Source organism: Leuciscus leuciscus (assembly GCF_965113295.1).
Source record: "Leuciscus leuciscus genome assembly, chromosome: 1".
NCBI classification, from domain to species: Eukaryota; Metazoa; Chordata; class Actinopteri; order Cypriniformes; family Leuciscidae; genus Leuciscus; species Leuciscus leuciscus.
The window spans coordinates 23273207-23295132 of NC_138725.1; the positions used below are offsets into that span (position 1 = coordinate 23273207).

A 21926-nucleotide genomic window follows, 5' to 3' on the forward strand; every position below is an offset into this window, starting at 1 on the left:
ACTGGGGTGGGTTGCTGAGAACCAGCACGCGCCACCCCGAGATACCAATCGTCCAACCTCGAGGGTTCGGGACACGGTGGAGGATTCCACACGAGCCCGACCCCTTTGGCGGCCCGGGAAAGCATGGCCATCATCTCCGGGTCCGTCTCAGGCACCGCTGGCACACCCGAAGGAGGCAGCGGTGCCGAGTCGTCGTCCGCAGAGAGGTCTGACCCACCCTCCGATGCAGCGATCGACATCTGGTCTTCAGGGGGAGCCCCAAAGGAGACAACCGGTACACACCGCGAGGATGGTCCAGCTTTCTCCAATGGGGGCTCCACTGGCTGCGGAGCATGAGAGGGGTGAGGGTTCCTAGGGGGTTGGTTCCCCGAAGGAGACGCGCTCACCGTAATCCTCAGGTCACCCGTGTCACTGCCCGAAGCAACCCTCTGAGGAGGATTGGATCGAGGCAGAGGCACGGGGACTCCGCCCCTTTGCAGGAACGTGAGTCTCGACCGCAGCTCCGCGATGGTCATCTTCCCACAATGGGTACATGACTCATCCACCAACGCTGCCTCAGCGTGTTTAATGCCCAGACACACGAGGCAGCGTTGGTGACCATCCCGTGAACCCAGGTAACGACCGCATCCAGAAACACACAGATAGAAAGTCATCTTTAAAAAGACGCTCTCTATCTGTGTAAGCTCTTTTAGGGACTGCTCTCACTGGTGCTGAAACACGCAGGGGAACAGTCACTGCGAACACAGACAGGAATGTGCACCTGTCTGTGCGCTGTCTCTCTTTTACCAGCTGTTAGAACAGCCTTTGAGCGCTCTAATGGCGCACCTTACCAGCTGTTATAACAGCTTTTTTTTTTTTTTTTGCTCAGTATGTAAAACAAAAAAAGACAGAGAAGGTAAAGAGAGAGAGAAAGAAGACTGCTCGCGCTGCCGTGCTGTAACGCCCGCACCGGGAAGGAGAGGTCCGAAAAGGCTTGTCTTGTCACTCTGTTTGTAGAACGCATCGAAGTGCTTGGCTCCGAAGCAAAAAGCTGAAGTGCAATCACACCAGCTGCTCGTTAAATACCCGCGCTGCGAGGCTGCGCAGCTGATGCAAATGATTGCACGCCAATGTGTATTGGCTTGTTTTAGTTTCACTCGAAGTAGATTGGCCTCTCTAGCGAGATTCCTATTCGTCGTTCACCACGACGTACGTCGTAGTGACCGGACGATAGGGAACAACAGTTAGGTAAGTTAGCTTAATCTGACAACCTGTTCAGCACCCGTCGGGACTTCTTTACCAGAACATCGTAGCCGAGCCTTTACTCTGGGTAAGGGTGTTCGTTCGTCAGTCTGCTCCCCGTCCATAAAAATGGTACGAACACTCATAAGAGCGCTTGGGTGAACACTTCAAGTTTAGCGCCTTCCGCCACTGCCTCAGGTGCTCCTCCTCGTCGTCTTGAGGTGGTGGTGGGTGTAAATCATAAAGTACACCACAACATTCCGATCGCTTTACATTGTGTTCGTAACACCGTTGGTTAAATTGCTCTATCCTCTTAATCCAATTGTTATGGCAGCCCCTAACTGAGCATATAATACTTTACATATTTTACCGTTACAACTATAGAATTACGCAAGAAACTAGCGTCGGTCCTTTCAGCCGGAAGTTGAAGTCCCGCTCAGCCGGAAGTAAGATGACAAAATGAGCGTAATGGCGTCGCCCTTGTTGTCATGGAAAATAAGGTGAATACCCAATGTTTAGATCTGTTGTGGTATTTATGCAAATTAGCACATCTGTAATTATATTATGCACCATTTGTCCATGTTAACAAACAATTAAAAAAAAACTTGTTATACATTTTTTGTTTGTCTTGATATAAGTAATCAACTCAGTAATTTTCATGGTGATATCTAAAGTTTAAATTTTTTACCCTATTCATTTGGGAAAAATAATGAATAGGCGTATGAATAGGATATATTTGGGTCTTTTTCTGAACTTTCCCCTAATGGGATTCTTTGGGGCTTTTTTTTCCTTACTCAGAACATATTGAGGATACAAAATCAGTTGAGTTTGATTCTGTTGCAATTTGTTCACCCTTTTTTCCTAAAACTCCTGGACTAAAATAAATTGTGGAACGAACGTGATCACGACACACACACACACACACACACACACACACACACACACACACACACACACACACACACACACACACACACACACACACAGAGAGACACACACAGGTATTTACTTTGATGTACTAAAATGTGTTTCTTATTCTAAAGTTAATAATTATATACATTTGGATTATTGAAATAAATAATATGTAACTGCATTCAAGTCTTTTCTTTTAGTGTCATTACTGGAAATTTATGTGGCATTATTGCAAAAACAAGACACTTCAAAAGACCTCAAATAACAACTAAAAATACTGATTTAATGTGTTTTAAAATGTTTAAATATATATATTCATAACAAAAGCTGTTATAAGAGCAGTCAGTCACATCCAAAAAAATGAATGGATCTCTATGGCGCCTCTGCTGGAAGTGTATGGTAATTACACTTTTTGGCAAAACTATATTATCTGCAAAAAAAAACCTTCTATCCAGCAGATGAAGAATTATGCATCTCACACCGAGATCAATATCCAGAAACAACTCATATTTCATTTCGATCATCATTAATGTTATTTTATTTATTTATTTTTTTTATAAAAAGGTAATATTTCATATGCATGCTAATGGTGTAGCTGAGGTATTTTGCAGTAAAGAGGCACAAAAGTACTTCACTTCTCCCAAAACATAGCATTAATGTATAGATGAGAAGTAAAAAAAAAAAATATATATATATAATATTTGTATTATTAAAAATGTAAAAAAATAAAATAAAATAAAAATACAATCACTCTCCTAGTGCATGTTTAATGATATTTTATTAAATGATTTGTTAATGCATTATTTTGTCATGACTTTTACTTGAGAGGGCCCTAATCATGATCAAATTCACTGTTAACTACTTCCCAAACTCAGCTCATGATTGATCATAAACTTACTATCAAACACACAACGAGTGTTCAGCTCAGTGAAGTGATGTTGTGTGGTCAGAGAACAGAAGTACAGTATCATCACGACTGTGTCTGGATGGAGAGTGAACTACTGATCCCAGCAAACCTTCCCTGAGTTTTGCTCCTTCCTTTGGGAACTGTTCCACAAATATTCTTTGTGGGTTTTGAATTGTTATTTTGTATTTAGCTGTGCATAAGTCACAGTAGGGTGAGTTTGAAGGAAAGAGAGAAACACAGAACAGATAAAGAGCTTTTAAGGGCAGTTATTAGTGTATTTTCTACGGTTGAAGAGGAGGATCAACTAATCCTGTGCCGTCCAGTAATGTTTATGACAAAGCTGACATCAAGAGTTCAAGATATGATGATATTACATTATTTACATTTGTTTCAAACTCAGGGTATTTCTTATTCCTTCTTAAAGAGGCATTTGATTTGGTTTATCAATAAATGTTTATTAATGCATTAACTATCAAACACTGGAAAAAGACTGTATGATTTGATTCTTCTGGTTTTTATGCTGGTATGGTTTATATTTATTAATATCATAATGATCACTGAGATATACTGTGTTTCAGGTATCAGTGGAGTGGAGGATCATGTGTTCATCAGTTCTGGTGAAAATGCTCGTCTGTCCTGTAATAATGCTCTTTCTGACTGCAAATCTAAAACTACATGGATCTACGCTAACAGCTTCAGACATTCAGCAGGAGTTGAACTGATTGCTGGAGGGATAAAGAGGAAATACACAGAGAGACATGAGAGACTGAGTCTGGAGTCTGACTGCTCTCTGAACATCAAGAACGTCCCAGAAGAAGATTATGGATTTTACATCTGCCAACAATATGTGAACGGACAGAAACAAGGAACTGATGCACGTGTTCTTCTGCATGTTCTTCATGGTAAGTTTATGATTATGTGATCAATTTAAAAAGGGCAGATTCTCCCTTTAAACTCAGATGATGATTGAAGAGTCTGTGATTTGTGTCTTGTGTTCAGTTTCAGTGTCTTCATCATCATCATCATCATCTTCATCATCATCATCTTCATCCTCACAGACTGAGATCAGTCCAGGCCACTCTGTGACTCTCTCCTGTCAGTTGTATTCAGATACTGGATTCTCCTGTGATGATCGGGTCAGTTCTGAGGGAGTTGAGCTGTTGTGGGTGAATCAGGCTGGTGTTGATCTGAAGACAGACTCCAGATATCAGATATTATCATCATCATCATCAGATCAATATCACTGTATCATCACTCTGACTACAACACTCCTGAATGAAGATAACAACAGAGAGTGGAGATGTCGGCTTACTCACAGAAATCAAGTCAAGACCTCAGTCAGATACACTGTCAAGTATTCAGGTGAGAAAACACTCTTTTCTGACAGATTTGTCAAAACTTTCACACACTGGCTCTACTCTTCCTGATGGCTTCATACGTTTGGCAAATGTAAAATATTAGTGGTCAAAGTCATAAACTGCATAAAAATCCTTATAATCCCCAATATTGACCTCCTATGGGTCATACTAGGCTAAAATAGACTCTTCTGACCCATGAGGGAGGTCAATATTGGGAATTATAAGGATTTGTATGCAGTTATAGGAATTCTAAGGCTTAATCATGTCATTGATTCAGGAAAGCTGAAGGTTTATGGGAAGCAGCTCACTGTGTTTCACTCTCATATAAACCAGGAATAAATGATACAGTAACATCTCTCTTCTCAACTACTGCCACTGTAAGCTGTGATGATTGAACACAAACTGCATGTCATGATCAATATGAAAATATGATGTTAATGTCCTGATGCGTCTGAACATTCATCTTCTGCAGCTCCAGTCGCTTCAACAACACTGACTCCAGTCAGAAGCTCAAACTCTGAGAAGACATCAAGCCGAACTACAGCAGCAGCTTCTACACAAGGTTCATGATCACATGATCACTGTCACACATCATCAGTCTCTCGCTTCAGTGGTTTGCACTGGCTCTCACAGACTGCTTTATCATCACACATATTATCATTAAAAAAAGCTCTTTAGTCAGATTTGTCAGTGAGTCTTTGACATTGTGAAACATACATATGACTTGTACTTCCTGTTGTCTGATGCAAAATAATTATAAATATTATACAGCTAGTCTCACGCCATCCCAGGATAAATGAATAACATCATAGTGAGGATTTATTTTTGTAAAAGAAATGCCTTGACATTGTGTTCATGCATTAAAATATGACATATTTCTATTTCCATTTTGTTTTTAACAGTTGTAACTACAACTACATCAACTTAGGCCTTAGAACTTAGAATCCACTTTTGCTAGTTTAACGACAGGATAAATGATCTGTGTGTCCAGCGCATGATCTAAAAGTGTTGTCCTTATTCTCCTAATGAGTAATGGGTGTGTTTTGTCTCTATTCTCCTAATGAGTAATGGGTGTGTTTTGTCTCTATTCTTTTAATGACTAATGGATGTGTTTTGTCTCTATTCTCCTAATGAGTAATGGGTGTGTTTTGTCTCTATTCTCTTAATGACTAATGGATGTGTTTTGTCTCTATTCTCCTAATGAGTAATGGGTGTGTTTTGTCTCTATTCTCCTAATGAGTAATGGGTGTGTTTTCTCTCTATTCTCCTAATGAGTAATGGGTGTGTTTTCTCTCTATTCTCTTAATGAGTAATGGGTGTGTTTTCTCTCTATTCTCTTAATGAGTAATGGGTGTGTTTTGTCTCTATTCTCTTAATGAGTAATGGGTGTGTTTTGTCTCTATTCTCCTAATGAGTAATGGGTGTGTTTTGTCTCTATTCTTTTAATGACTAATGGATGTGTTTTGTCTCTATTCTCCTAATGAGTAATGGGTGTGTTTTGTCTCTATTCTCTTAATGACTAATGGATGTGTTTTGTCTCTATTCTCCTAATGAGTAATGGGTGTGTTTTCTCTCTATTCTCCTAATGAGTAATGGGTGTGTTTTCTCTCTATTCTCCTAATGAGTAATGGGTGTGTTTTGTCTCTATTCTCTTAATGAGTAATGGGTGTGTTTTGTCTCTATTCTCTTAATTAGTAATGGGTGTGTTTTGTCTCTATTCTCTTAATGAGTAATGGGTGTGTTTTGTCTCTATTCTCTTAATGAGTAATGGGTGTGTTTTGGGCGTAACGTGAAATAAACCAATCAGAGTCTCATCTCCCTTTAAAAGCCAGTTGTGGATTCGCTATAACATGACAGAATTTGCAAGCGTAAACACTGAACGCTTCTCTAGCGAGGAAATGGATCTGCTCGTGTGTGAGTTTAAAGTTGTGTGTGTGAGTTTAAAGTTGTGTGTGTGTGTGTGTGTGTGTGTGTGTGTGTGTGTGTGTGTGTGTGTGTGTGTGTGTGTGTGTGTGTGTGTGTGTGTGTGTGTGTGTGTGTGTGTGTGTGTGTGTGTGTGTGTGTGTGTGTGTGTGTGTGTAGGGTTCTCAAGTTTTATCAAAAGCTTGATAAGGAGTGAGATCACATGCGGTTAGGGGAGGAGCCATAATGGAGCCCCGCCCCCGCCCGTCCCCGCCCCCCAATTTTACCCATTGTTCATAATTAACCAGCACAAATTGAAATGATAACAATTGGTAAATCTGATAAATGACAGAGCAATTCAACATCACATCAAATATACTCTTTAATGTTATGTTTCAAAATTACAAATATACAAAAATGACAAAAATATAACAAATTGCTCCAAACAGTTTGGAAAAACAAATCTTTTTGCATTTTGAATGTGTCTAGTCGAAATGGTATAATGATTTATTGTGTGGTGGACACTGTGAACAAATGACATATTAGAGTATTAAGGTGTGTGTGTGTGTGTGTGTGTGTGTGTGTGTGTGTGTGTGTGTGTGTGTTTGTGTGTGTGTGTGTACACAAGATTACACACTCCAGCTTATGAAATGTGTTGTAAGTGTTTGTTGCACATTTTGATGCCTGGATAACAGTAGGTATGTGAGTAAAATTTTCAACAAGGTTAAATGCTAAAACTAGTTGTTCAGATAGAAAGAGCTTGAAAAATCCTTTAAAATGACACCAAGACCATGTTTATGGGTTCAAGAATAACAAAATACTGGCCATTTGAAGCTCGAAAGTCGTCACTTTATTTTGTCCCTTGCAATTGTTTTCCATTAAAATTAAACAAAAGGTGTGACCGAATCATACAAATTATAATGTTTTTTTGCTATAGCTTTTTTAATTTTTGAGATATTGACCTGAATCTTTTAAGATAAGCTGTTTGCCATATCCTCTACATATTCTACTTCTGAAAAGTCAGATACACCATAATATATATAAAAAAAACCAACCACTAATTACACCAAATAACACTCTTTATTCAGACAGCACTTATAAAAACAAAGTTACAAAGATTTAAAAACTACTTGGAAATACAACAGTGTACTTGTATCACCTTGTGTAATGACTATTTTAGAGGTTTTGGTGTGAAACAAAACAAACTAATTGCTGCAATACTGATCAACTTTTACATTACATTTCATTTCATTTCACCCACATTAAGATAGGGTCAAATCTTTCAGAATCAAATCGGATGCAAGTTGGTATTTTGAAATTTCATAATCAGTGGCATCATCCTCATAGTTTTGTCCTTCAAGCCAATAGCCAATAACATATGTGCCTCCTTGTTTCTTCAGATATTTATCAATTTGTCCATAATACATGGTTTCACTTTTTGAGTCCTTGTCAAACCAGATGTGAACTCAATGCTCATATCCAAGTTTGGCTTCTTCAGTTTTGCCTCCAGCTTCTTCCTTTCACTTTCCAGTCTTTGCTGCTGTTTTGCTGCAAGTCTCTTCAATACTTCCTCTTGAATTTCAGCACAGTTCTTTCTTCTCCGTTGCCTCTGTTTCTTTGCATTTGTTATGGCAACTTTAATCAGTTTTTCTCTTTTTTCAGATGTCAATCCATCCAGGTAATCCAATACGTTATTTTTCTGAGCACGAATCTTACAGGAGATGAAGCACAAGGTGGCATTTGGGGCCTTGTCCTTCAGAGCAGAAAACATGCCCATCACTTGCTCTGCATCAATGTTATGTAAACGAGCACTTTCTGTCTCCTTTTTCAGCTGATCATTTACATCCATGTTAAAGTACCTCTGGTATTGCCTTGTGATGACATTTTGGACTGCATTTATACATCCTTCCATCATTGACAGAAAGAGATCTCTGTCCACAGGTTCCACCAGAAGAGCCTCAAGATCTGGACTTCTGGACAGCTCAGCACCAAACATATCATGTGTCACAGAGAGAATTTGTTGAGGATCTTGTGAAAATACTTTTAACCTGTCTAGAACCTCCTTTACCATGACTAAACCTTCAAAGTGTCTGATTTCAGAGGCTGTGCCCTTGTAAAATCTCGCCATCCAAGGCCCAGTCAGCACTTTCCCCAAAAGACCAAGCACCTGAATTTCCACCATTGCAACAGGACTTTGAAAATCATGTTGGAGGGCACCTCTGAGCCTGTTGCATGAAAAGGTTTGTCTGTTAAGAAACTTGACAAAGAATTCTCTGTGTTCATGAAGCCGTTCACAGATCAAGAACATAACATGGAGCCTGTTTCCTCGTTATCTTGGCAGCAAACCTCGAGGCAGTTTGGCATTAGACAATGCAAGCACAAATCCTTTTGGGTCCCCAGCTGCATCTTTGTACCTGAATTTATTCAAGCCCAGCACTAAATCATTGGCCATGCAATCTGAACCCAACACCTTCTTCACAATGTTAGATGGTTCCTTCTGCTTCAATGCTTTGCGACATTCAGTAGCAATAGTTTCTAGTGGATGTAGGTGGCAATTTAATTCATTAATTTTTTTGCCCCAGGAATTCTCTAATCGTTCAATGGTGGCATGGTTAACAGCTGCCCTGTCGGTCATAGAATTTGAAACAGACGCAATTATTTCTGACCTTATCTTTGGAAAGTCTACTGTGTTGTCCTTTATTTTCTCAGCTTTGTGAAAAGCACAATGTACCTCAACTAAATTGTCTACAGACTGATTAATGTGCACTTCATAGTCCTCTGCAGTTCCCCCAGCCAAAGGATCAACTGCAATAATGTGGCACTTGTCAGATGAAGTTACATGTATTGAATTGACGTGTACACCCTCCTGAGTTGTTGCATCAAAACCTAATGTCATATCCTTGTTCTCTAGCATATGCTCAGCCACTTGAAAATCTGAAATGGTGCCAAGTTCACGGCACATCATTTCCACTGTGCTCCTATGTGGGACATCTCCGATATCAACACCAGTGCGCTTTGCAAACTGAGAAATCAAAGTGGGGATGTTTTTTGTAGGAAGATTATTTACTATTGCTTCATAAACAAGCATCCTCATTTCTGTGGGATACTGCTTCTCCTCCTTTTTTAATTTCGAGTCACGCTGCCGATCATTAACTGTATCCTGTAGCCACATATTGTCACATTGCAGCTGGCAGATAGCATAATTTTTTTCTCTGAGCTTGCCCTGCAAATCAGCAATGGTAGCATCTTGTCCGTCATTTAGTCCTTGTGCCCGAATTGTCCTCCTTCGGGTTTTATTGCGGTGTTTTAAACGTTTGTGCATTTTTTGTAATTTTGTTAGTTTTCCTTTAACATCACAAAGTTCCTTCACTATGGCTAGTTTGGAGTATCTGGAATGAATTTCAGCAATTTTTAAGTCTTTTTTTGCTAATGATGCATCTTTCCGTTTCAGAAGTTGTCTTAGATGTTTTACTTGTACAACCTGTAGTGCTGGTGCCTTCAATTTAGCTCTTAATTTTTTCACTTTGTTCAAGTGATTTTGCTTCATCTCAGCTCTTTGTCTTGCAACAAAAGCTAATGTCTGTTGCATCTTAAGTTTCCTTGGTGTCAACAAACCCTTTCGCTGTAAGGAACGTATAGATAGTGGTGTGTAAGGGGTGCCTGGTACCTTGGACTTCGTTGTTCTCATCGGTGTTGTTGGACTTTCACTTGATGTTGATTGAACATCTGGTGTGTGTAATGTGTAATCTGAATCAGTGGGTCCAACATCTCCAGTGGAAGGCAGACTTGGGTCATCATGCATATCAACACCATGGGAAGGCTGACCATTGTTCAGATCAAAGGGTCCTAAGGCTGGGTTGGGAACAACATCAGTGATGGAAGGAAGGCTTCTTGCTTGATAAGAGAACTCAGTGGAAGAAGTAGTAGGACTGGGATCCTCAGACATCACTACATCAGCTTGAACATCAGGCATGTCAGGGACTGCTGTGAATTTTACAAAATCTTCAAGGCATATCTGTAAAAAAATCAAATGGAGGCAATTATTTTATTTTTATTATAATGCATTGATGATAACACTGTTGTCACGGTGTGACAAAAATTAGAGAAAAGACTAAAGTCCTTGTGATGCAGTGTTGTCGTGGAGACCTCCAGTGGACACCCGTCTCTATTGCACTGCGAATCTGTTGCCATGGCAGCAAGGCCAATTGCCCGATTGACAGCATTGTGTGGAGTAATTACAGAGAGTGTTGTGAGAGGGACACGTATTGAGATGGGGCTTCAAAAATAGAGAGGAAGCAGACTGTCGTGTGGTTCTCCTCCCGTGAGATACTGTGTTTTTGTCGACGGGTTGTTCTTTTATTGAGGCTGGGCTGTGAAGCGGGCGAAGATCGAAGTTGAGAAGTAGAGAGAAGAGAGTGAAGTAGTTGTCAGCGAAAACCCAAGGAACATCGTCAGCAGTGGGAAAGACGCAAAGTGATGAGTATTGGATTCATTGTTTATATGCACTAACACTGAAGTGGTGTTGAGAGTTTGGAAAGTGTGTGGCACGAGTGAATTAGTACACCGAGTGAATTGTTGATCTGTCTCCAACTTTTGTCCGCTCCTCGCTGAATGTGACGATCGCTGCACCCGTCTTCTGCTGTCTCTGGAGAGAAGTTGAGCCCTTGCGAGAGATGAGAGTTGATCTGGTGGGAGAAAGACCGGTGGGTGAGTGCTGGCCCGAATGCACGGTGTGCGAGTGGAATGCAGTGCCTGAAGTGACGATTCACATGGTTTGTGTTATGGAGTGAAGTTCATCGTGTGGAGAAGTAATAGTAGTCTGCTGTGCACTCTCTCCTTACAGTCTTTCACCCGCTGTCTCCAAGGAAGGTTTTGATATATCGAGTGCCCAACTTACCATTTTGAGACAGCCCGGCTCTGTTAATGTTGAATGTTTTATATGCTGTTGAACTGTTAAACCCTGCTACATTGTTACAGTGTACGGCTGAAGTGGAGTGTCTCGCTTAAAGCATCCTCTCTGCCTGGTGGTCTCCACACGCTCCTATCGAAAGCCGCTGCCCTGTTCAGAACGAGAGGAGGTATTGCAGCTGAATGTTTCATCTACTGTTGAATGGTTAAATCCTGTTGCATTGTTACAGTGTACAGCTGAAGTGAAGTGTCTCGCTTAAAGCATCCTCCCCGCTTGGTGGTCTTCACACGCCCCATCGAAAGCTTCCGCCCTGTTCAGAAAGAGAGAAGGTATTTCAACTGAATGTTTCATATGCTGTTGAATAGTTAAACCCTGCTACCTGGTTGCAGCGCACAGCCGAAGTGGAGTGTCTCGCTCAAAGCGTCCTCCCCGCCTGGTGGTCTCCACATGCCCTATTGAAGGCCTCTGCCCTGTTCAGAAAGAGAGAAGGTATCACTGTCGAGTGCTTGTATACCGTTGAACCCTGTTGTATTGTTGCAGTACACAGTCGAAGGGGAGCGTCTCGCTCAAAGTGTTCTTCCGTCTGGTGGTCCCCACACGCCCCATTGAAGGCCTCCGCCTTGTTCAGAAAGAGAGAAGGTATTTTAACTGAATGTTTCATATGCTGTTGAATAGTTAAACCCTGCTACCTGGTTACAGCGCACAGCCGAAGTGGAGTGTCTCGCTCAAAGTGTCCTCCCCGCCTGGTGGTCTCCATATGCCCCATTGAAGGCCTCCGCCCTGTTCAGAAAGGGAGAAGGTATCACTGTCGAGTGCTTGTATACCGTTGAACCCTGTTGTATTGTTGCAGTACACAGCCGAAGGGGAGCGTCTCGCTCAAAGTGTTCGTCCGCCTGGTGGTCCCCACATGCCCCGTCGAAGGCCTCCGCCCTGTTCAGAAAGAGAGAAGCCTTCCTCCATGAAGAAGGCCTTCCATGCCTACGTTGCAAGCCGCTGCCCCTGTTGAGAAGGAAAGGAAATAGCTGCGGCACATGCCTCGATCGAAGTGTCTTCCTGTTGTCCAAGGTTCCCTCACGTCCCGGCTAAAGGCCCCCGTTCTACTTGGTCTGGCATAAAGGACACCTACCGGGATATACTTACCTGTTTCCTCTTCTGGCCCGGTCCGCTCGCCACCTGTGTCCCTGTGCTTCGTCCGAGGCTGAGGCAACCGCTCCCTGGGTACTTACCTCTGGGGCAGTATCCGGGACTTGTTCCATTCCCGCCCATGAGTACTTACCTGGTTCCAGTCCGAATGGGGTCCGTATAACCACGACTTCCTCTTGAGTCCTGTAAAGAGTACTTACCCAGTGACCTACCTAGACGGTGTGAGTTTCCCTCTGATCCCTCTCCAACGAGTTGCAGGGCCGCCACGATCGTTCTCCCCTCTACGGTCCAGGGGGCCATCGAATTCCCTCTGGTGACAAGAAGAAGATTTTAATCAGGATCTTTTAAATTACTGCTCTTAACTTAATAAAGAAACCTGTTATTCCTTTATTCCCTTGTCTGTCTGGTCCTTGACACGTTCCTCCAGGTGGTACCCGGTTTCCAGGGGTGGGTGCAGTCTGGCTCGGCCCACCCCGACCTGTGACACTGTCATATTCCATTAATATAGTACTCAATTTATATGATTAATATTATTAGAGACTTCAGGCAATTAACAGTTACATATACTGCTACAGTTATTTAAGAAAAAACTGTATATGGGGTCATGCTTACCTTTGTGTAGCTGTCCATGTCTGACTGACGAGTGAGGTGGTGCTCATATTTCTGCACTCTCTTTGCCAAATGTCTTATGTGATGGGGATTGAGTGTACAGTGGAGCATTTCTTCGATAGCTTTCACAGTTTGAGCTGGAGACTTATCGCCAACATGATAATGTAACAGCAGATGTCCATTCTTTAGTTGATCATGTGTAGATGGCAGCTGACTGAAGTTTTCCTCCAAAAACAACCGGCCACTTCCTGGCTCTAGCTTCTCTGGACATTTTTTTTTTTTTTTTTGACCTTTGGCATTTTTGCTGAATACACCGGAAAAATGTGTAAGTGGAAGACACTTCATTTTTTGATTTTTCTTTTTTTTTTTCTTGAGAAAAATTAACATACATCTACTGTTACGTGTTAGGCTACCTGATATTTATCCAAATGAATCAATATTGAATCAAGATCGGAATCAAATCACAAGATTTGAATTGAAATCGTGAAATTTGTGTCAAGCAGTAATAAAAAAAGTAGCCAATAAGTCCATGTTGTAACATGTTGTTACATGAGCAGATTGTGTGTAATGAGCAGTGTGTGTGTAATGAGCAGTGTGTGTGTAATGAGCAGAGTGTGTGTAATGAGCAGAGTGTGTGTAATGAGCAGAGTGTGTGTAATGAGCAGAGTGTGTGTAATGAGCAGAGTGTGTGTAATATGCAGAGTGTGTGTAATAAGCAGAGTGTGTGTAATGAGCAGATTGTGTGTAATGAGCAGTGTGTGTGTAATGAGCAGAGTGTGTGTAATAAGCAGTGTGTGTAATAAGCAGAGTGTGTGTAATGAGCAGAGTGTGTGTAATAAGCAGAGTGTGTGTAATGAGCAGAGTGTGTGTAATGAGCAGAGTGTGTGTAATAAGCAGAGTGTGTGTAATGGGCAGAGTGTGTGTAATGAGCAGAGTGTGTAGAGTGTGTGTAATAAGCAGAGTGTGCACACATACATTTGCTATTTAAACAACGTGTCTCAGGACGTGAAAATGAAAACTGTGTCTACAGCTACTAGCAAAACACACTTGCGTCTCGCCTGGCGCTGTATTGCGTGAGGATTTATTACCCATATAGCAGTTTGTAAAATGAATACCTTGACATTGAATGCATTAAAATATGACATATTTTTATTTCCATTTTGTTTTTAATAGTTGCAACATCAACTACAGCACCAGCACTTACTCCAGATACCACAGCAAACTCTCTGAATCCAGGTGTGTATGTTCATCATCTTCATTTGACCGACTCATGGAGTTTTCTAGAATCAGTTTCTGAATCCTCTCTGGATTACACTTTCCATGTTGTCAGTCTGGTTTTGTTTTTGGTCTGTGTGACTCCGCCCACTGCCAGTTCAGCCAATAGTATTCCCACACCCCGGGATGCCAGATAGCAGGAAAACACAGCGTATCGCAGCCATCAAACAAACTGGGTCAGAGATTGCAGATTCTACACAACCTAAACAGCCTTGATATCCATCTAAACATCTCTATGAACGAGAGCTTATTAAAACACGGATAAATCAACTTACAGTGTATAAGTCTCCTCGGCTTTCATTGTCAATTGCGCTCGTTCTGTTGCGTGTCCTCAAACTGGCAACCGGCGTAAGCATCGAGTCTGAGGAGGCGGGGAAACTACGATCTCTGATATTTTGAGCATAACTCATCCCATGTTAGTGTGAGCAGCTTTCAGCACTGATACTGTAGCTCTGGACTACAGCAGTTTGTAAAATAAATGCCTTGATATTGTGTTCATGCATTAAAATATGACATATTTCTATTTCCATTTTGTTTAAAACAGTTGTAACATCAACTACAGAAACAACTCCAGATACCACACCAAACCCTCCGAATCCAGGTGTGTGTGAACATCATCCTCATCATCAACGACTCGTTGTTCGAACTGCCGATCACAGATTTTGACTCAAGCCATGTTTCATTTGTAATCTACATCACTTTCTAATTCCATTCTCTTGTACATCAGCAACAACCCATAAACATGAAAACTAATACCGTAATGTAAAAAGTAACTGTCATTAAATGTCAGACACATCATTCTCATCCAGACAATCCTAAACAATCATGTCACATTCATTTAGTGAACATATGAGGTACAGTCTGTTAGTGTACAGATGGCTTTCAATACATATACATTTCTATAAAATCATCATCACAAGCATCAATTTACATGGTAAATAATTATGCTATTAAATATGCCATTTTTATGTATTTGGTTAAACACAGTAATATAGTCCTGCTAATGATGTCTATACTGTCTCTCTCAGTGATTGTGACTGTGACTGTGATTGTTGTTGCCGCTTCATTCGCTCTTCTCCTTCTGGCTCTTATTCTCTGGGTGATTCGTAAAAAAAGAGCAGGTGAGTTTTTCATATTTCATATTTCAGAAATCAATGAGTTAACAAAAATAATGTTTCTATTCTACAGCACTAGAATCTTCTAGACTCTTTTTAAAACTGATTGTCATCTGCATTAGAGACTGTGTGTGTGTTTGATCATAAACTTTCTCGTGACATTATGTTTCAGGCAACAGAAGAGGGACTGGTGACTCTGTGGTAAGTATTGCAGGTTGATCCATGAGTTATTAATGTTCATAAGGACTGACCCTGAAATATGACACTCTTACTCAGATTATAAAGTTTCAGGGTTCTCAGCAGACAGTTCTGTCAGTCTTGTCTTAGTTTAATGTGTCTCTGACTGTGTTGTGTTTGAGCACATGACTCTGTCTCTATTTGTGTTGGTCATGTGTTCCTCTTGTCCCGCCTCCTAGTTTCCAATTACCACACCCCTCTCGTTTAGTCGTTGATGAGTCCTCGTCAGTCTGAGTGTGTGCTCACCTGTTCTTTGTCTGAGGGGCTGTTCACACGACAAAAACGTAAAACTTTTTATGCATTTTGGCCTTTCATTTACACGACAATTGTGTTTTGGGGCCTGAAAACGCGAAGTTTTGAAACCGGGTTTCAAAGTGCAAGATTTTGAAAACGGTCTCCGTGTAAAACAACAAAAACGTGAATCTGTGAAGACGATGAGGTCATGCACATGCGTATTACGTGTTCAGTCTACAGTGTTTCATCGCCATCTAGTGGCCTTGCAGCAGAATACAGCGTTTTTAGTTGTTTTCGCGGATCTGTGTGAATGGGGATCGTTTTGACAACGGTGTCGTCTGTACGCGGAAAACTCACAGGAAAAACGTCTCCGTTTTAAGCATATTGTTTTCGTGTGAACGTACCCTGAGTGTGTTGTGCTATTGTTACTAACTGCCCATTCAAACATCATGTCTGCAGGGTTTTTCCTGGCTGAAAATGAGGCAGAGGTGGCAAAATCCGATAGCTCGGTACCTCTAGGGGGGTCCGGGGGCATGCCCCCCCGTAAGAAAATTTTGTACATTTTAAAGATAAATGCATTAATCTGGTGCATCTTTTTATGTATAATGACCACTAGAAGGTGAAAAAAAAAAAACTTTTTACAAGCATGTATTTATTTATTTTTAGGTATTTTAATAATCAGATAATTTGATTTTATTTACAGTTCATAGGGGGCCATATTAACAACATTGTGGTTGAATAACAATCATTTGCTTTCATTTACACATTTTCACAACCAGAAAAATGTGTCTCTTAAAAAATATGAGAAGCTGACGACGACGATAGAAAAACAAACATAGAAAGACATTTCATAACCTCATAACTTTCATAATCTTATAATTACACAGTGACATATGACTGACATGACAGTCTCATGCACGCACGCACACACACACACACACACACACACACACACACACACACACACACACGCACGCACGCACACACACACACACACACACAGAAGGTTTCCCATCAGCGCGACCCACGATTCACCTCATGTGCAAATAATGGAGAATATTAAGAGAAAAAATCGCAGATGGCCAACTTAAAACGCAGCGGGAAGAGTGATAGAAGAGAGGAGGACTGGGTTAAAACCTTAGGCTACACTGTGGATGCTATTCTTTTTCTCCACGATGCTCTGTAAAAGACTGCTCTAACTTTTCGTTTCATTGGACTTTATTTTCGTTTAACTGTTGGAAACTACGGATGCTTTTCGTTTGATTGGACTTTTATTTTCGTTTAACTGTTGGAAACTACTGGAAAAAAGAATGGCCATGTTCTGTCGTGCATTTTTGAGGTAAGATAACCTGCAAGTTTATTTAATTTAATTGGTTTAGATAGGCTATTGCTCCTTTCGTTTGCGAGCGCTGGTTCGAGCAGCCTGAGCCTGCCTCAGTATTTCAAAAAAAGTTGTTTTACTCACTGTGGTTTAATAAATAATCATTTGTTAAATTAACTGTCTGTGTGATTATGCTTGAAGTGTTTTATAGCCTATCTATGGATTGTAGCCAAGTAAAGTAGCCTATTAGCGTTGATTTGAGAGGCTAAATTGATCAAACATGTTGTAGGCTATACTCGCTGTCGGTTCGGCTGCTTGGTCGTCATTTAAAAAAAAAAATGCTCCAAAACATTTGTCTAAATTAACATGATAAAGAAATTAAAAGAAACATAACTAACAAAACTGACCTATTTTAATGGCTGCAAATAGGGCAGGCTGCCGCTGTGTAATAATAATAATTAACCCTCTGAGGTCTGAGCTGTTTTCTGGGCCCTGGAGGTGATCTGACATGCTCTGACATTTGTTTTTTTTTCAGTTATTTATAAACATGTTAATGGCAAAAGTGTAAATTCACTCTATATAACACAAACAGGGCTAGCATAATATCTGATCAACATGCTTGTAAATCTTTGTATTTTTAAGAGAATAATGTTTATGCGTGGTTATAAAAAAAAAAAAAAAAGAAAGTTGCTGAAATAAGGCCACAAAACACATTCTAAATATGTGCCCACAAGCCTCTTGACTAATGTATGTTGTCTTTCTAGTTCTGGCTTCAAAATGATGTGAAATTCATCCTGCCTGATCGTTCTCTTAAAACAATACATTGATTTAAACATTGTAAAACAGTTTTTTTTGTCAGAAGAGGTTTATGCGTGGGAGGGGTAATCGCTCATCAATATTAATGAGATTCAGACCAGGGGTGTGACAGACACTCCCCCAATGACTAATTGGCCATCAAGAGAGGCAGCCTGAACAAAGTAGAGGAGATTCAAAGGTTTTGTTTTTCACTGTTTTATTGTAATTCCTCTATGAGCGAGTTGCAGGTGAGGGTGAGAGTGATGCTACCACATTCCTATAAAAATAATAATATTAATATTAATAAAGGTTGAACAAAGTACTATGCCAGCACATGCATAACTGATGGACAGTCAGCATTTTGGTAAAACAACAAAAATAAGCTCTTTTATACTAACATTACCAATCACTAATTGTAATATTGTGCATACATAACACCACAATTTTTGCAATTGTGTCTGGTAATTGTGTTTTACAATTGTGTCTGGCAATCCACACAGGCAGGCACATGTACATATAGCATCACTAAGTATATAAACAAAATTGGTCTAACATCTGTAAAATAGTGGGTAAATATGTACTTACTCCTTCTGATTTCTGTCTGTGTTGCTGCGTGCCCTCTTAGTGCGAGTTGCAGTGAGAGGTGAGAGTGAGCAACCTACATCATTCCTTTCAAAAAAAGTTGAAAACTATTATTATCATATATTTTAGAGTACTATTCCAGCACATGCACAACTGTTGGGCATTAGCATACTGATAAGATAACACAAAGAAAAAAATGTAACATTATCAACCAACCTCTAAAAATAAATAAATTCATACAGGCTCATATTGTAATAAGTATATAAACAAAATTGCACAAACATTGGTAAATATGTACTTACTCTTTCTGACGTTCGACTGTGTTGCTGCGCGCCCTCCGAGTTGCAGATGAATGCAGCATTCCTGTTTTAAAAAAAGTTGAAAACTATTATAACATAAATATTTCAAAGTATATTACCATTAGTCTATATGAATAACTGATGCAAATAATTGTAGACACGTGCTGTAGGCATTTATTGTGTGTAATGGGCCATTACGGAGATAGCACAACGCAAACATTAACACATTTGCAATTCATCAGCTGGGCATATTTACACATTTCAGCACATACACACATTTGCAATAGATATTTGCAAGCACTCTTCATTTAAATATAAATTACTCTGAATGGAAAGTATGGAAATGGTCCAACCAGTAAAATCTGTAGCCTACGTTTATTTAAAATAGCTTGTCAACTAATTTCTCTGTACTGTAGGCTAATTGGCCTACGTGTTGTAGCCTAGTCATTAAAATTAAATAAAACAATTTAGTTCATATTTAGGTTTAAATAAAATCATTTTTTTTTTTTATTTCATTTATGTTGATTATATGAAAAGTGAAAAGCATGAGTCAGATCATGCGCAATCGCGAGACAAATGGAGTGGGCAGAGAAGATTTTGACCATTTCATTAAGTTTATTTTTTGTATAAAGCCTTTCTTTAAAGTGAATTTCGTTTTGTAGGCTATTAATTGTAGCCTATCTTAATTTTAATAGTTGTTTCATCAACCAAATGCCTGTATTTAAAACATAAGAATTAAAAATAGCAGGAACTGGAGGCCTCATAAATGAACCCAAACTCATAAGCTTTGCCTAAAATACCAGAGAAATATATAGAAAGCTCGAAATGTGTTATTTTAAACAAAACTATTAAAAACGAAAGAAAACAGACTGCATGAAGCCTCTCTCCTACTTTATAAAGCATAGCCTAGACCATTTAAATATAATTACTCTGAATGACAAGTATGGAAATGGTCCAACCAGTAAATATGTAGCCTACGTTTATACAAAATAGCTTGTCAACTAATGCAAGTAAATTTAAAAAGACTTACTCATCCGAAATATCCACGCCTGGATCAAGTCGCTCCTCAAAATACAAACGTTCATTGTCAGAGTCCTCTTCTTCTTCTGAGGAAAAAGTGAACTCTTCATCACTATCCAGGACGAGCTGAAGGGCTTCCTCACTGGTGTATCGCGTCATCTTCCAACGGCGCAGGAACGTGAGTGAATGAAACTAGCTGGTTTTAAAGCATTTCAGGGGGCTTTTTACCTTATTTTGCATAGATCACCTCAGCACATTATCTTATGAATAGCGCGCTCTGCGAGTGGGTGTGAACTCATTTCAGGGGGCGTTTACCTTATTTTGCATAGATCACCTCACATTATCTTATGAATAGCGCGCTCTGCGAGAGGGCGTGAACTAATTACAGATAATTAGATGAGACGGGAGAAACTGTACTTCTCTTTAGTTTCATACAGATTACATTTTGCAGGAGAATATTTGTTTTGAATGTGAACTGTTTTATTTAAAAGTAGAAATTTAAAGCTTTCTTTAGACGCATGTTTCATGGTTGTGTGATAAGTATTCGCTGAGTTTTCCAGACTTGTTCCAGAAAGATTTTTGTGGAGACAGAGTGAGCTGAAAGCGCACCCTGTTTATTTTATTTATTTAAAAATAAAAACAAGGTTTTGATGTTAATGTGAGTGTACACAAAAAAAAGAAGACCCTCTATAGTTTATAATCATGTAGGGGAGAGCGGGGCACAACCTAACGCTTTTTGACTTTCTCAGTTTGTGTAAATCTACTTATGGTTCAGAGTATTTATTTTTTCCCACATTAATTTCCCACATGTCTAGTACAATTATGTGGTTTTGTTTTATTAATACAGTATATACTTTTTTCTTGACATACCCCGAAAGAATGGAAGTGAAATGTGACAACATGCCCCATAGGTGGGGTACATTGTAACATGTGTGGGGCACATTGTAACATAACATATGACAGCTTAAAATGTTATCTGATCTAATAAAAAATATATACAAAACAAACTAAAATATTTTCTAAATAAAATACAATTCAAAAACTTTTTCATATAAAATAATGGCAATTTTTAATAATTAAATATAAACAAATTTTTGAGTTTTGACTACGAACACATGAAAACACAGCTATACAACATAGTTCAAAACAAATAAATAATTAGTCATTTCTGAACATTGACTCTCAGTCTTTATTCACCTTTTTCTCACGTTTTCCCAATAAAATTAATAAAAGTATAGAATATAATAGCATATTTCTAATAGGGGCACATTGTAACGCAGTGTTACAACATGCCCTGCCTGCACAACTGGGGTTTAAACCCTTCTACATTTACATTTTACATTTATTCATTTAGCTGACGCTTTTATACAAAGCGACTTACAATTGCTATATATGTCAGAGGTCGCACGCCTCTGGAGCAACTAGGGGTTAAGTGTCTTGCTCAGGGACACATTGGTGTCTCACAGTGGATTCGAACCCGGGTCTCTCACACCAGAGGCATGTGTCTTATCCACTGCGCCACTACCACCCCTTCTAGTGTCTTCTGCTAGTTAGCGAAGCATTAAAGAACTATCTCAACTGTTAAATAACATCTTGGAGATTAAAATAATATCAGATTTGTCTTATTTTAAATAAACACAAAAAATAGAGATGAAAAATTAACTTAAGTAAGAAATGTACTTTTGCTATGGTTTAATAAATGTCTATGGATATCTTCCAAAAAAATAAATAATTTTGGCGGAATTTTTTTTTCTATATAGTGTTGATATGGCAACTAGTAAATACACAAAGTTTCGTCATCCAAGCATGTGCGGAAGTATTTAAAACAAGCGTGTTACAACTAGCCCCGCGTTAGGTTGTGCCCCGCGCTCCCCTATTTATTTTATTTATATGACCATAAATTACGGATTTTTTTAAGTTTATGTTGCTGCTATGTGAAAAAAATCCAGCAAAACGCGTGGGCGCGTTTCTCGACCTCAGAGGGTTAAAGGTCCCGTTCTTCGTGATCCCATGTTTCAAACTTTAGTTAGTGTGTAATGTTGTTGTTAGAGTATAAATAATATCTGTAAAATTATAAAGCTCAAAGT

The 21926-nt window shown here is 39.6% G+C and overlaps 1 protein-coding gene across 1 annotated transcript in view; it reads left to right on the plus strand.

Annotated features, from left to right (window-relative positions):
- The window catches only part of LOC309498939 (uncharacterized protein), a 259849-nt gene that overhangs the window by 23760 nt on the left and 214163 nt on the right, over positions 1–21926 (plus strand). The window contains exons 2-3 of the mRNA XM_082169924.1: positions 3619–3942; positions 4040–4402. Of these exons, the coding sequence (XP_082026050.1) occupies positions 3619–3942; positions 4040–4402 (687 nt within the window). The remainder of the gene's footprint in view (positions 1–3618; positions 3943–4039; positions 4403–21926) is intronic.